This window comes from Marmota marmota, unplaced genomic scaffold (genome assembly GCF_001458135.2).
Source record: "Marmota marmota marmota unplaced genomic scaffold, marMar, whole genome shotgun sequence".
Classification (NCBI taxonomy): domain Eukaryota; kingdom Metazoa; phylum Chordata; class Mammalia; order Rodentia; family Sciuridae; genus Marmota; species Marmota marmota.
The window spans coordinates 15,669,139-15,681,823 of record NW_026000241.1 but is presented as its reverse complement, the minus strand read 5'-3'; the positions used below and the strand labels follow the sequence as shown (position 1 = coordinate 15,681,823).

Below are 12,685 nucleotides of genomic sequence, written 5' to 3'. Positions count from 1 at the left end.
TCCTCAACTTTGGTTAGAGGAGACCGCCAGAGGGAAAGTCGGTTTAATGGTGTCCCATCTTAGGAAAATGTGGGCTAATGGAGCAAGCAAGAAAGTTTAAAAACTTCCACATCTTCCATTCGTCCTATTTTTCCTTATTTTTATCAAAGTAATCAATATATACGGTTTTAAAGAAGATTAGAATGCCTAGTAATGTATAAAAAGCCTCCACCTATACATGCATTACAAATCTGTGCAAACATAGACTATACAGTACTAAGAGCGAAACATGGGCTTTGGGTGGGATTGCTGTGTCGATGTAGATTCATCGATGTAGCCGATGTACCACTCTGGTTAGGGATGTCAGTAATGTGGGAGGAGGTGCATGTATGGATGCAGGGGATGGATGGGAACTCTCTCTATATCTTCTTAGTTTTTCTGCCAACCTATAACTACTCTGAAATATAAAGTTTATTTTAACAGAAGCCCCTGACTCATCTTTCCTAGTCTCAGTCCACTTTCCCAAGGTAGTTACTGAATACCTCTAAATAATGTTATTTGTATGTTGTGTAAACAATGTGTCTTTACTGCTGTTTTTGATTCATCGTTATAGATGTGATCAACTTCCCATTCCATTAAATGAAATTTTCTCTCTCATGTATCTTTGGGTCAGTGGGAGGTTGGTTGACCTACCTAAGCCTGGCTGTCTGGACTGGCTTCAACTGTGGATCCCGCAAGCTTGGCTTCTTGCTGTAGGTTGGGCTCAGCTTTGCTCCACATGCGTTTACATCAGTGTTCAAGATGTAGGGGCAGGGAAACTCTTCCCTGATGATGGCCAAAGCACAAAAGAGAAATCTCACTGCACAAGCAAACCCCCACCATCATCTCTTTGGCCAAAGTACATGGGGCGGCCAAGGTCAAGGGTGAAGATGTGTACTCTTTAGTAGGAGGGACTACAAAGTCATGTTGCAAAAGGTGTGGGGAAGGGTGAAGAATTGGGGCCATTTATTACCGTATGTCATACTTAATTCTATTTTGTTCTAGAACTTTCTCTCTGTATAACAGTGTTAGGCTCAGATAATACCACAATGCAGCATTGCCCAATGGTTGGCCTCTTTTAAGTGGCTGATAAATATGCTGATTAGTTTCTTAAATCTCAACACTACTGCAGGGTTCTGAGAAGGAGTTTCCTTGGACAGTTAGGTTGAGAGGATGAAGAAAGTTGGGTGCAGCTTTTTCACATAGGTCTAGCGTGACTCGCCTTTGTCCTCTCCCCACTCTGTGCAGTTAAGACTGTCTTCAGGTGGTGTGTAGACAGCGAGTTGTTGCGGAAACATCATTTGATCAGCCCAGAAGATTACTACAGTGACACCGTGCCATTTTGCTCGGCACCTAAAGGTAATGCTTCTGTTTTTTTCAGAGCTTGGGTATCATTCCAGGGACATTCCATAGTAGCAGGGCCACATCAGCCACCTTTGTGGCCATTTCATCACTCGAAGGGTTTTTCCTCTTTAATTTTTATAGTGACAATTGGGAGGGTCAAATCTGAGTGTGCCACTTCCTCACTCTCTCACTGCCTGTAAGACAGAAGTTTCAGACTTTTCAGACTCTCTGAAGACATCATAAGAGACCCCCAGATTTTTGGATGTAATTGACTAGACCTACAAAGGAAGGGATTGAAGACATCTATAAGCAGGGGAGCAAGTTCTGATGAGGCACAATGTGGACAAAGTCTACCTCATTGGGAAAAAGAGAAGCTTCTCACCCACTGAGAATGGGCAGAAGTATGATTTGGGAGGCAGAGAGGGTGTGTTTGCATATGTGTGAGATATCGGGCCAGTTTTCTGTGATCAGGGAGGCAAGATCTGAGAATGAGTAGGTCGTGGGCTTATGCAAGGAAGCAGATTTTGAAAGAGTCACTGTGTGGATGAACAGAGTCTCTGTGAACCCTGTGGCCAAGCATTAGGATTGCCAAGTGGTGCCAAGCTCTCCAGCAGACCTGGTCAGTGGGAGTGTGTGATGATGCCTGGGGTTTTACAGCTTAGAAGGCATCGGGGGGGTGGGAAGACTGGGATCCAGAGAGTTGAGAGTGGTGATGAGAAAAGAGTTTCAGTGATGAGTTCCTGATCCACATAGGGAAGAAAAGCCAGGAAGGGGGTAGCAGAATCAAGTGTCATGGATACTAACCCACTCAGTATTTTACAGTTAGTTGGATACTCACTATCTTATGCAGGTAAATAACCTGTGCTCAGAAATGGGATTGGGGGGGGACCAATTTTCACTGAGAACATTCATTGCAGTAAGAATGCATTTCGCTTTTGGAGGATGATCTTATCGATGTTAAAAAGTTAATGCAAGCTGGGTGCTGTGGCACATGCCCGTAATCCCAACGGCTCGGGAGGCTGAGGCGGGAGGATCGTGAGTTCTAAGCCTCAGCAATGGTGATGCACTAAGCGACTCAGTGAGACCCTGTCTCTAAATAATATACAAAATAGGGCTGAGAATGTGGCTCAGTGGTTGAGTGCCCCCGAGTTCAGTCCCCAATACAACAACAACAACAAAAAAAAGCTAATGGAAATTTTGATTCCTCGTGTAAGCTTTTCAAAAGGCACGTTCTGGGGTATGTGTATATGTGAGTATGACAATGGTCCACACATGTTCTTTGGACTGGAAAATTGAAAGATATTTTAACCCTGTAGTTCTAAATTGGAAATACAAGGAATAAGTTCTGAGAGTAATTCGCATGTTGAAGAGGGATTACATCTGATGCAGAAAATGTGACATTCGTGCTGACTGTGGCTTTATGTGGTCCTCTTAGAAGCACCCACTTCCTCATCTCAGTTATGATAGGTAGCTCAGTTTGTTCCTTTGGTGCCCTAGGCAGTTCTATCCCTGGATATTCAAAACTGACGTTCAGTAGTCAGAAGCGTTTCACCCCCAAAGGAGCATTGGGCAAGAAGCTTGCAGTGCCCTACAAGGAGAAGCTTGGAGATGAGTTTGACTACACTGTGGACAGCCAGGAATGGGACTCAATTCCTAAGGCCAAACAAACCACCAAAGAAACCATCAAGGTTCGTTTTGAGGCCTGTGCACAGCCATGTGTGTGGGTGGTGGAGACAGGGAGGCGGTGCAGGGAAAAGAGTTCAGATGACACAAAAAGTCGTGATGAATTCACAGCAAATTAGAGTTGGTGTTGGCATCTGCAGGTCATGCCAAGATGTCAGCACGTACAGCACAGTCCCTTTGCCTGTCATTGACTATACTTCTGTGTGTTTCAAAGAAACCAAGTCTACCGAAGAATAAAAAGTGGATGAAACACTTACGCATGCCCCAGAGAGAACTGGAGCGACTTCTTCTTGCCAGAATGGAGAATCGAAACCACTTCCTGAGAAACCCTCGGTTTTTCCCTCCTAATACTCCACATGGAGGCAAATCTCTTATTTTTCCTCCAATTAAGCCTGAACTGATGGGAGAACACCCGAGTGCAGAGCTGGAACAGAGGTACGTCTTTCCCTGACTTACACTCTCGGACAACCTGACCCTTTATGGTAAACCCAGAAGGTCCTGGGTCTGGTCCCCCTAGAGTTTGGGGGGCAGGGTAGCAGTATCCAAATATAGAGCAGGGCTTCAAGGTTACCCACAGACATGGCCTTTGGGCATTCCCCAGAGTCTTGGTCTTATACTTTTCTGATCTGTCAGGTTCATAAATAGGGGAAGAGAGAAAATGGGGGTTGGTGTAGGCCCTCTGTTGACAGTGGAGCAGTTTGGGTCACGTGAGAGGAGTCTTCATAGCCATGTACTCCTTCCATGGAATGTATGTACCTTGGATAATACCAGTGCTTTCAGTTTGATTAGTTAAATGTAGTTACTGCAAATTGTGATTCTTTCTTCAAGAGTATCTTTGTCTCTATTTTCAGTAATTGTTCTAATGAAGGGAACAAATTGCTTCATAGGTGTGTCATTTTAATGGACTTAAAACTATTAGCATTTTTTATTAGACAACTGATATTTTTGTATAAAGAAATATTGGAAAAGACTAACATTTGAAAATAAAAACTATTAAAAAACTAGTTAACATATTGGCATTTAAGCTTCCAGAGTTTCCCCTGTGCATATTGAAAACCATATACATGGCTGCACATGTCTCCATAAGGACTGGATCATGTGTTAAATTATTTTGTAACCTGTTTAAACAACAGCAATCAAAAACCCCAACAAATGACATACTGTGAATATCTTTGCTGGCTGCCTGTGTTTGTTTTTGTGTTAATGTCACTGCTTGGTATTTTGTCATGTAGAGGACATTCACAGCCTTTCTCTCCCCTGTTTTCCTCCCACAGCTGCATGGATGCTCCAGTGTTTCTTGCTAAACCATCAATTGGGTTTTTCACAGATTATGAAATTGGACCAGTTTATGAGGTAGAAATCTTGATTCTTTATCGATCTCACCTCATTTCCTTCCTTATTAAAAACATCTTTATTATGGAATTTTCAAAATATGAACCATACACAAAACTAGGCAAAAGATGGTAACGTACCCTCATGGGCCCATCATCCAATGTAGTTATCTACATTTTGCAAATTTGGTTTCGTCTGTCACCCCGTAACTTCTTCGTGTGTGTCCACATGCACATTCACCAGCTGGCATATTGTGAGGGAAAGCCAGCATATTCTTCTTCAGTTAATAGTTAAGTATCTCTAACAGACAAGGACTTTTAAAAAGCAACCATAATTCTATTATCACAATTGGCCATACTAGCCAGGATTCCTTAATGTAGACTAATAACCTATCAATATTTGATCTTGCTCCATTTGATAAAAAAAAGTCAGTGTATTTATTGGCATCAGAATCTAAACATTGCATCTGAGTACAAATAATTCTTTGTTTTCCCTTAGTTGAGAATAATTCCTCCTCCAAATCTAAGTTTTTTTAAATGCCATTTATTTGTAGAAGAAACTTAATTTTTTGCATTCTGGATTTGGCCAGTTGTCGTCTTGTTGGTGATATTAACTATGTCCCTTTATTCTCCACCTTTTACATAAACTGATATGGTAATTAAATGTAGAGGTTTTTGATTAGATGATTAGATTCAGGTTCAATTTTTGTTTTCTTTTTGGAAAGAATACTTCTTTAATGGTACTGTGTATTTCTTATTGCTCAGGAGGAAGCACTCTCTCTGGGGTCAGGTGTTGTAAGCCTCTCTAACGTTCTTATCAACCGTCAACTTCCTAGTTAGCAGCGGTGGATGATTGTTGCCTGCTTTTTTTAAAATTGGAGTTACAAAATGGTGATTTATAGTTTTGTTTTTCCTTTTGCATTCATCAGCTATGATTTTTCCCATTGGGAGGAAAAAAAAACAACTTTCCCTCTAACTTCTATTCTCATCTCCCCTTCCTTGTACTCTCCTTACCTCGACAGGTTATGATTTCTATTGGTTTGGTTTCTTCCATTGTTTCTTTTTGGAACCATAAGCAAACATGTATATATTTTTGAGTCCCTCTCCTTCTTACTCTCCTCTGCCCCTTAACAGCATACCCAGCAATTCCTCTGAGAGCCACACATAGAGATTTTCTTATCTCTTTTCCCAACTTCTGCCTTAACGCTGGCCTCCCACCACTCTGGGGAATCAGGTCACAACCACACTTGGCTCCACCCACCAGGTGCAAAGGCCTCTTGACAACAGCCCCTTCACATGCAGTGGGTTGCACTGTAGAGTTTAAAGAGCTTGTGCATATCCATATCTTTAGGAACTTCTCAACCACTCATGGCAAAAGGCACACACACACACACCCTTAATGACTGGGTGTAGCAATGTTCTAGAATAGCATGAGGGACCAGAAGTATCACTATAGCCATTTTTGGAAAATCAAATCCAGATTGGTGGATTGTATCTAGTGAGTTCTCTTGGGAATCACCATGTGTCTGTTGGGCCTGTGACTGTGCACATAACAGTATTAACCAGCTACACTATGAAGTTTAAGGATGTTTCAAATTTCCAGAGTCTTTAAAAATGTATGTTCCATGCACCCTGAAATTTCCAGGGAACGTGCTCCATAGACATAAGTGAACCAAGGTAGAGGAAGACATGGAACATGGAAAGAGATCCACCATAGGAGGGGGTGAAGGGAATCCTCAGTTTAAAACTTGTCAGGGAATTTTGGGGGTTTCTGTTGCTGCAGAGCAAATTTCTCTAAACTTAGTGACAACCATTTTTATTGTGCTTATTCTTTTTTAAAAAATACTTTTTTAGTTGTAGATAGACACAATACCTTTTTTTAAAATTTCTTTATTTTTATGTGGTGCTGAGGATTGAACCCAGTGCCTCACACATGCCATGCAAGTGCTCTGCCCCTGAGCCACAATCCTAGCCCACTTATTGATTCTTTGGGTTGGAAATTTGAGCAAGGCACAATGGGAATGGCTTATTCTGCAATGTTTTAAGACCAGGACTGGTAAGTTGGTGTTTAGAGGTGACTCAAAAGTTTGGGATTGGAATTCTCCGAGGCATTTCATTCACATGGGTGCTGATGCTGAGTTAGTCGACTAGAACACTGACTTAGAGCTTCTCTACCTGATCTGGGGTACCTCACAGTGTGGCGGTCTCAGGTAGTGAGACTTTTACATGACAACAAGAAGTGAGCATCCTTGCAAGCCAGACGGCTTTTATGGCCTAACCTTGGCAGCTACACAGCACTACTTCCTCTGAAAGCGAGTTGGTTATTAACTTCAGAAAAATACATGTTTTTGCGAGGGAGGGAAAGAAAGCCGAGTTTGCCTCCTGCTCAGCTGGGAATAGCATTTACAGAGTGCCTTTAATATACTCATTACTGACATAACCAGTAACATGATGTAACTCTGTTGGGAAGATGGGGGATAGGAAGGGAAAGTCACACATTGAATTGGATATGGGAGAGGAAAGAGGGCATAGCCACATGATCCATCTGCCATTAATCCCTAAAACTGAAGGGGAAAACGTAATGTGCAACTCAGAGACATAGAAATAAATAACAATCAGCTGAAGGAGGAAAAAGCATTTGCCCTTAGAGGGTGGGAAATGGCAGGGTGGAGACCAGGGGAAGGATTTCTATTTTCAAAACCTTGTAGAACTTTCTGCCTCTTCAAACTAGGAGGCTGTCCCACTCTGGTGAAAATAACTTTAAAAAGCACTTTCTATATAAAATAAAAACTACATTCTACCAAACATTCAAGATGTAGGCTACCAAACATTCAAGCTAATGCCTATTGTGTATAAATTTTAATTATAAGCTTTAAAATTAACTTATGTAAGTTTTATATGAATTGTTTTAGATGCTAGAAAAAGAGGGAACCTGCCCTCATTATTAGATAATGAGCCGAAGATTACCTTGACACTAAATGAAAAAATGCAAATTGATCTTGCTGAAGAACATAGGTACAGAAATACTAGGTAAAAAGCAGCAAATCAAAGCGAGCAGGAATTAAAAAACAAATATACACACAGGAGTAAGTGTAACTCAGGAATGCAAAGAATGTCTCAGTGGGGGCTGAGTTGGCAGCTGGCTGCCTCAGCCTCTCATTTTTCCCTCCAAGGCTTCTAGTGCTGGTAAGGAAAGCCAATCCACTCCACGCTCCATATAATTATCACTGCCTCAGACCTTCCAGCCTCCCCAGCTACCACTTGTCACTGCCTGACCGTCTACTGTTTCCTCATCCCAGCTGACCACTGGTGGAAGCATTAATAATTGTGATGCTACCATGCTAGGAGCCTCTCACCCTGCTTCCTGCCAGCTAGGGTTCTTACTGCCACCAGACTGGTAAGCCAATTCCAGAATGGCATCCTCAGGGTCTACTATTTTAGTACCCTTCTTGTACTGACTGTGTGGGCTCAGATTTCCCACATAGCAGAGCCTGAGATGGTGAGATTATTTACTATCATTTACAGTTCCAGTGAGGGAAGAGGGAAGGGGGATAAAGGAGGGAGAGCTAATATGAGGCTGTACTTTATAGCTGACCCCCATTAAGTGCAATCGATTGCCTTGTCTAGTGGGACATGCCCTGAGAAGCCTATAACCCCCTGGCTCCTGCCTTTCCCCAGTGAGAGGTTTGCCTTGCATGGCTGGAAGCAAGTCATGACTCAGTTGACGTGAACAGCTACTGCCAGGAGCGCCTCAATTTTTAATGACAGCAGTGGCTGCAACTAGCTCTGTGACTAAGGGATCAGTGCATGCTCTTACTACCGTGGATGTGTGCAGACCTGCCAATACCCATACCCCAAACCAAATAGTTTCCAGTAAACAGCTCAAGGTAAAAGAGCTATTGTTTTAGTAAAAAATATAGCGAATATGGAAAGATTTCCTGAAACTGAAGCACAAACCATAAACGACTGATAAATTTTATATTAAAATTTTAGAAACAAGCTGAGGGTGCAGCTCAGAGGTAGAGTGTGTGCTTAGCATGCATAAGGCCATGGGTTCAACTCCTAGAATGTACACACAAATTTTAGGAAGCATAAATCAAAAGATAATGCAAGTTTGTAAACTGGAAAATGTTTATAGTTTCTACTTTATAAAGAATTAGTTTCAACATATATAAAGAACACCTACAAATCAATAAGATAAAAACAAACTCTGTAATGGCAAGAGGTAAGAGGACATGAGTAAACAACTCACAGAAGAGTAAACCCAAATAGCAAATAAACATGAAAAGATGCTCACTATCAATAACAGAGGAATGAAAATTAAAACTGTAAAATGGGTCTTTCTAAATTGTGGCCTGGTTCACAGGTAAATTGATCAAAATGTTGTGCTGGTGAAAAATGGACTTAAGAGGGGCTGGAGATGTAGCTCAGTGGTATAGCACCTGCCTACCATGCACAAGACCTGGATTCAATCTCAAGCACTGGGGAGGGGGGGAACTTAGTTGTTGATTTAGGAATATATATCTCTGAATAAAAATATGAAGGCGTATTTCAAATCTATGTAGATGATATCTGATGGGGAGCTGGTAGAGGGTTTCAACTGAATTTATTCTATTACCTAACTTAAGAAACATGGCTTTTGTTGTGTTATAATTTATACATTTTTCCTAGTATTATATTTCACAAAACAGAAGAAAAAGATATGTACATGTTTTAGGCTCCCTCCTTTGTGCTGGGTGCTGTTGTGGTTGAGTTCCAGGGCTTACCCTTAGGGATCTCCCACTCTGAGGCAGGGAGACAGGTGGGATTTCAAAGGGGCCGGATGGGTTGCCCGATGGAGAAGCCCAGTTACAGCCCTGACACACACGTGCCCACAATATATCTTGACTGGGCCTGTGGGAAGAAGTGGCTCAAAGGAAAATGTGGGGAAGAAGACAATACATGAGGTGAGCTGGTCAACACTTTGGATCCAAATGTCTTGAGTTTGAATCTCTGAGGAGCCTCTTTGCACCTCAGGTTCTTCACCTGTTAAATAAAAAAAGTGCTCGCCTTTCCTGGTTGTTGAGAGGTTGAGGAGGCACAGAGTAGATGCTCAGTAAATAGTATGATCAGCCTTCTGTATCTGTGTAAGGATAGCTTTCACCTAAGAAGGGCCTTAACCTAAGTGAATCCATTTTGAAATAAAACTGCAGTCCCCACCAGGCACACCTACAGAGCCCTCCAATATGGTCCCCAGTCATAGCCTGATAAAATAAGTCACTTTCCACAACCTTGATAAAACTCAGAGTGAAGTGTCTGTCATTTGCCTTCGTCCTGATAAAGGCAAAAGGCGAGAGATCAGGAAACCACAGATCAGATGGCTTGACTTCAGAATGAAAGACATCACTGAGAAACCCAGTAACAGCTGATAGGGATTGAAAGGGCAGTCAGAAGCCCCAAAATTTAACATAAATGATGGAGCAAATGAACAGACGTTCAGCCAGTTGACACTGATGCACACAAGCCTGAGAGCCTGATGAGGACCTGGGCTGACCTCCCAACTCTTCTCATCTGCCTGATCCTCTGTGTTCTCACCACTCTCAAACTCTACAGCAGCCTCTTGACTCTGGTAAGAACAAGATTTCTCCTTATGACCATCTCCTCTGTCTATTCCTGACTGGTTGCTGCGGTTTGAGTGAGTGTGCATCTGCTGGACTTAAGATCTAAGACTTAAGACTTTGAATCTAGCACTTAAGCTTAGCATGCAGAGGGAATGTCTGTAACAGGTCTGTCATGATTAAGTGTGTTTGCAGTGCTTAGAATTAACGTAGAATTGTTTGCTTTGAATTGATTCTGTCTATCGCAATGCCCAGCATTAAGGATTGTCATTCCTTGATTACGAACCTACAGAGTGAAATTGTATTGAGTAAACAAAACATTGAAAAGAGCAGAAGCGCATGGACATTCTTTATCTCTCTCCTCCACTGCAGATGTCACACTTTTTCTCATCGCGACAATCTGCAAGTTCCATAGCCATGGATTCCACCAAGAATAGATTGAAAATATCACTCTTCCCCATTCTGAAAGTTCCATAAAGCCGAATTTGGATTTGCTGAGTGCTGAGCACTGTGCTAAATTCCTGAAGGTGTAACAATATATAGGCGGACCCTGCCAAAGTATCCCATCATTTCACTTTGAGCATTGTTCACCTTGAGTCTCGTTCACATACTATTTAATTAGGCCTACAAGGTTTGCATCTGTACTGAACATATACAGACATTTTTCTTGTCATTGTTCCCTAAACAATACAGTATAAGAACTATTTACATAGAGCTTACGTTGTATTAGTTACTGTAAGTAATCTAGAGATGATGGACACCAAAAGGCTGAGAAGTGATAGAGGATGTGTGTAGAGTGTGTGTCAATACTGAGCCATTTTATAGAAGGGATTTGGTAAGGGATCTGCAGGTTTAGTTATCTTCTCAGGTCCTGGAACCAACCATATGGATACAGAGAGACTATTGTAGTTGTTTTAAGCAATGGGACAAAATAGATCAGCTCTACTTCCCTCTTCATCTTTAAGGTTTTAAAATTTTTTTTTTACTGTGGAAACTTCCTGAAACAAACAAAAGTAGACAGAACAACATAATGAATCCCGTATGCTCATCACTGAGCTCCAATACTTACTTACACATGACCAGGTTTATTTCATTTATGCCTCCTCCCTTTCCATATTACTTGAAGTTCCAGACACCACATGGCCAGGTACTTAAATGCTGTCTAAAAGAGATCACCCTTGCCTTTGAACAGATGGTCATCTCGCTGCAGAACACCACCTCTGCCAGTCGCTACCTGCGAGTCCTCCCGCCTTCTACTCCACACTTTGCTCTGGGATTGGGTGAGTTTAGCGTAGTCGCTTTCTAGATGGCTACAAAATTACCTGCTGGGCTGGCTGCCGGGACTGAGCCACCGGGTCCTGCGGACTCCCTGACCTGGGCTCAGGGCTTCTCCCTCAGCAGTCACTGGAGGCCCTCATGCTCGGCTCAGAGCCTCCCAGTGACGCCCCAGCACCACTCTCCTGATCACCTCCCTCAAGGCACTGGTTCTGCCATCTCCTCTGCTTCACGCTGTCAATGCCCTTAGTCAGGCCCTCCTCCTGGCTCATGTCCCTGCAGCCACCTCCCAGATTGGGTGGGAGTGTCAGTCTCAATACAACCCCACTCATGTCACTCCTGCTCAGAAATCTCAAAGGACTCCCTACTGCCCACAAAATAAATTTTAAGCCACATGAGCCAGGCTAACCATTTCAGATGGATCATGGCAAACCCCCACCTCCCCTCCGCTTGGGCCTTAGTTTTGTTTTTTTTGGCCTGGAGTCCCTGCCCTTGAAGCCTGTCCCCTAGCACACCCTGGTGGTTCTGCCTGGCCTTGACCCAGAAGGGATTCACTCACAGAGCCAGACCCAGCCGTGGTTGGTCTGAGGCAGCTAGGCTCAGCCAGGGTGGTTGGTCCTGATCCTCTTTGGTGGCTTTTGTCCTACGCAGGGATGTTCCCAGGAAAAGGTGGAATGGTGGCTCCCGGCATGACTTGCCAGTACACTATACAGTTTATCCCGGACTGTCTCGGGGATTTTGATGATTTCATTTTAGTCGAGACCCAGTCAACTCACACGCTCCTGATCCCCCTGCAGGCCCGGAGGCCGCCCCCTGTGCTGACCTGTGAGTGTGTGCTACCCTTCCCAGGGATTCAGTTAGGGCCAGGAGCCCCCACGAGGACTACCTGCCCCTTGGGTAGCAGTGTAGAGCTTGGTCCTCTCAGGCTTCTGGGTGGGGGACTGCCAAGCAGCTTCCACACCATCTTCCAGAATGTCAGGACCGACAATGTCAGTGATACCTGACAATGTCAGTGACCTACTGTTCACTTTGGGTGTCCCCTGGAGGTTGACCCATATGGGAGGGAGGGAGGCCTGCAGCCCAGCTAACCCCATCACAGATGTGGCTGGCTGGTGAACACCCCTGACGCCATACTGAGTGAGGCAAGAAGCAAGTGCCGGGGCACCCTGAGGAGCTTGCAGTGGATGTTGTCTCTGTGGCCATGGGGTGAGCTCCCGTGGAAGAATTTCCATTGGGCACTCTCAGTCATAAGTCTTTTTCAGCTGGATGTAGGTGAAATTTGGGACTCTGATCCCCCTCACTTCTGCCATAATCCCTAGGGTCATGCTGGGTGGCCCTGGCCAAGGCAGGAGCCCACAGTGTGTGCGGCTCCCACAGCCTGGCCGGGAGTAGACAAGAGTCCTATGGTGCTACTGCCATATGGCGCAGAGCAGCTTG

The 12,685-nt window shown here is 43.6% G+C and overlaps 1 protein-coding gene across 9 annotated transcripts in view; it reads left to right on the top strand.

Annotated features, from left to right (window-relative positions):
- Positions 1-12,685, top strand: part of Dlec1 (DLEC1 cilia and flagella associated protein) — a 49,475-nt gene that overhangs the window by 7,272 nt on the left and 29,518 nt on the right. For all 9 annotated transcript variants that reach the window (XM_048795086.1, XM_048795085.1, XM_048795080.1 and 6 more), the window contains exons 3-8: positions 1,267-1,377; positions 2,860-3,050; positions 3,260-3,480; positions 4,320-4,398; positions 11,166-11,253; positions 11,900-12,073. In XM_048795086.1, the coding sequence (XP_048651043.1) occupies positions 1,267-1,377; positions 2,860-3,050; positions 3,260-3,480; positions 4,320-4,398; positions 11,166-11,253; positions 11,900-12,073 (864 nt within the window). The remainder of the gene's footprint in view (positions 1-1,266; positions 1,378-2,859; positions 3,051-3,259; positions 3,481-4,319; positions 4,399-11,165; positions 11,254-11,899; positions 12,074-12,685) is intronic.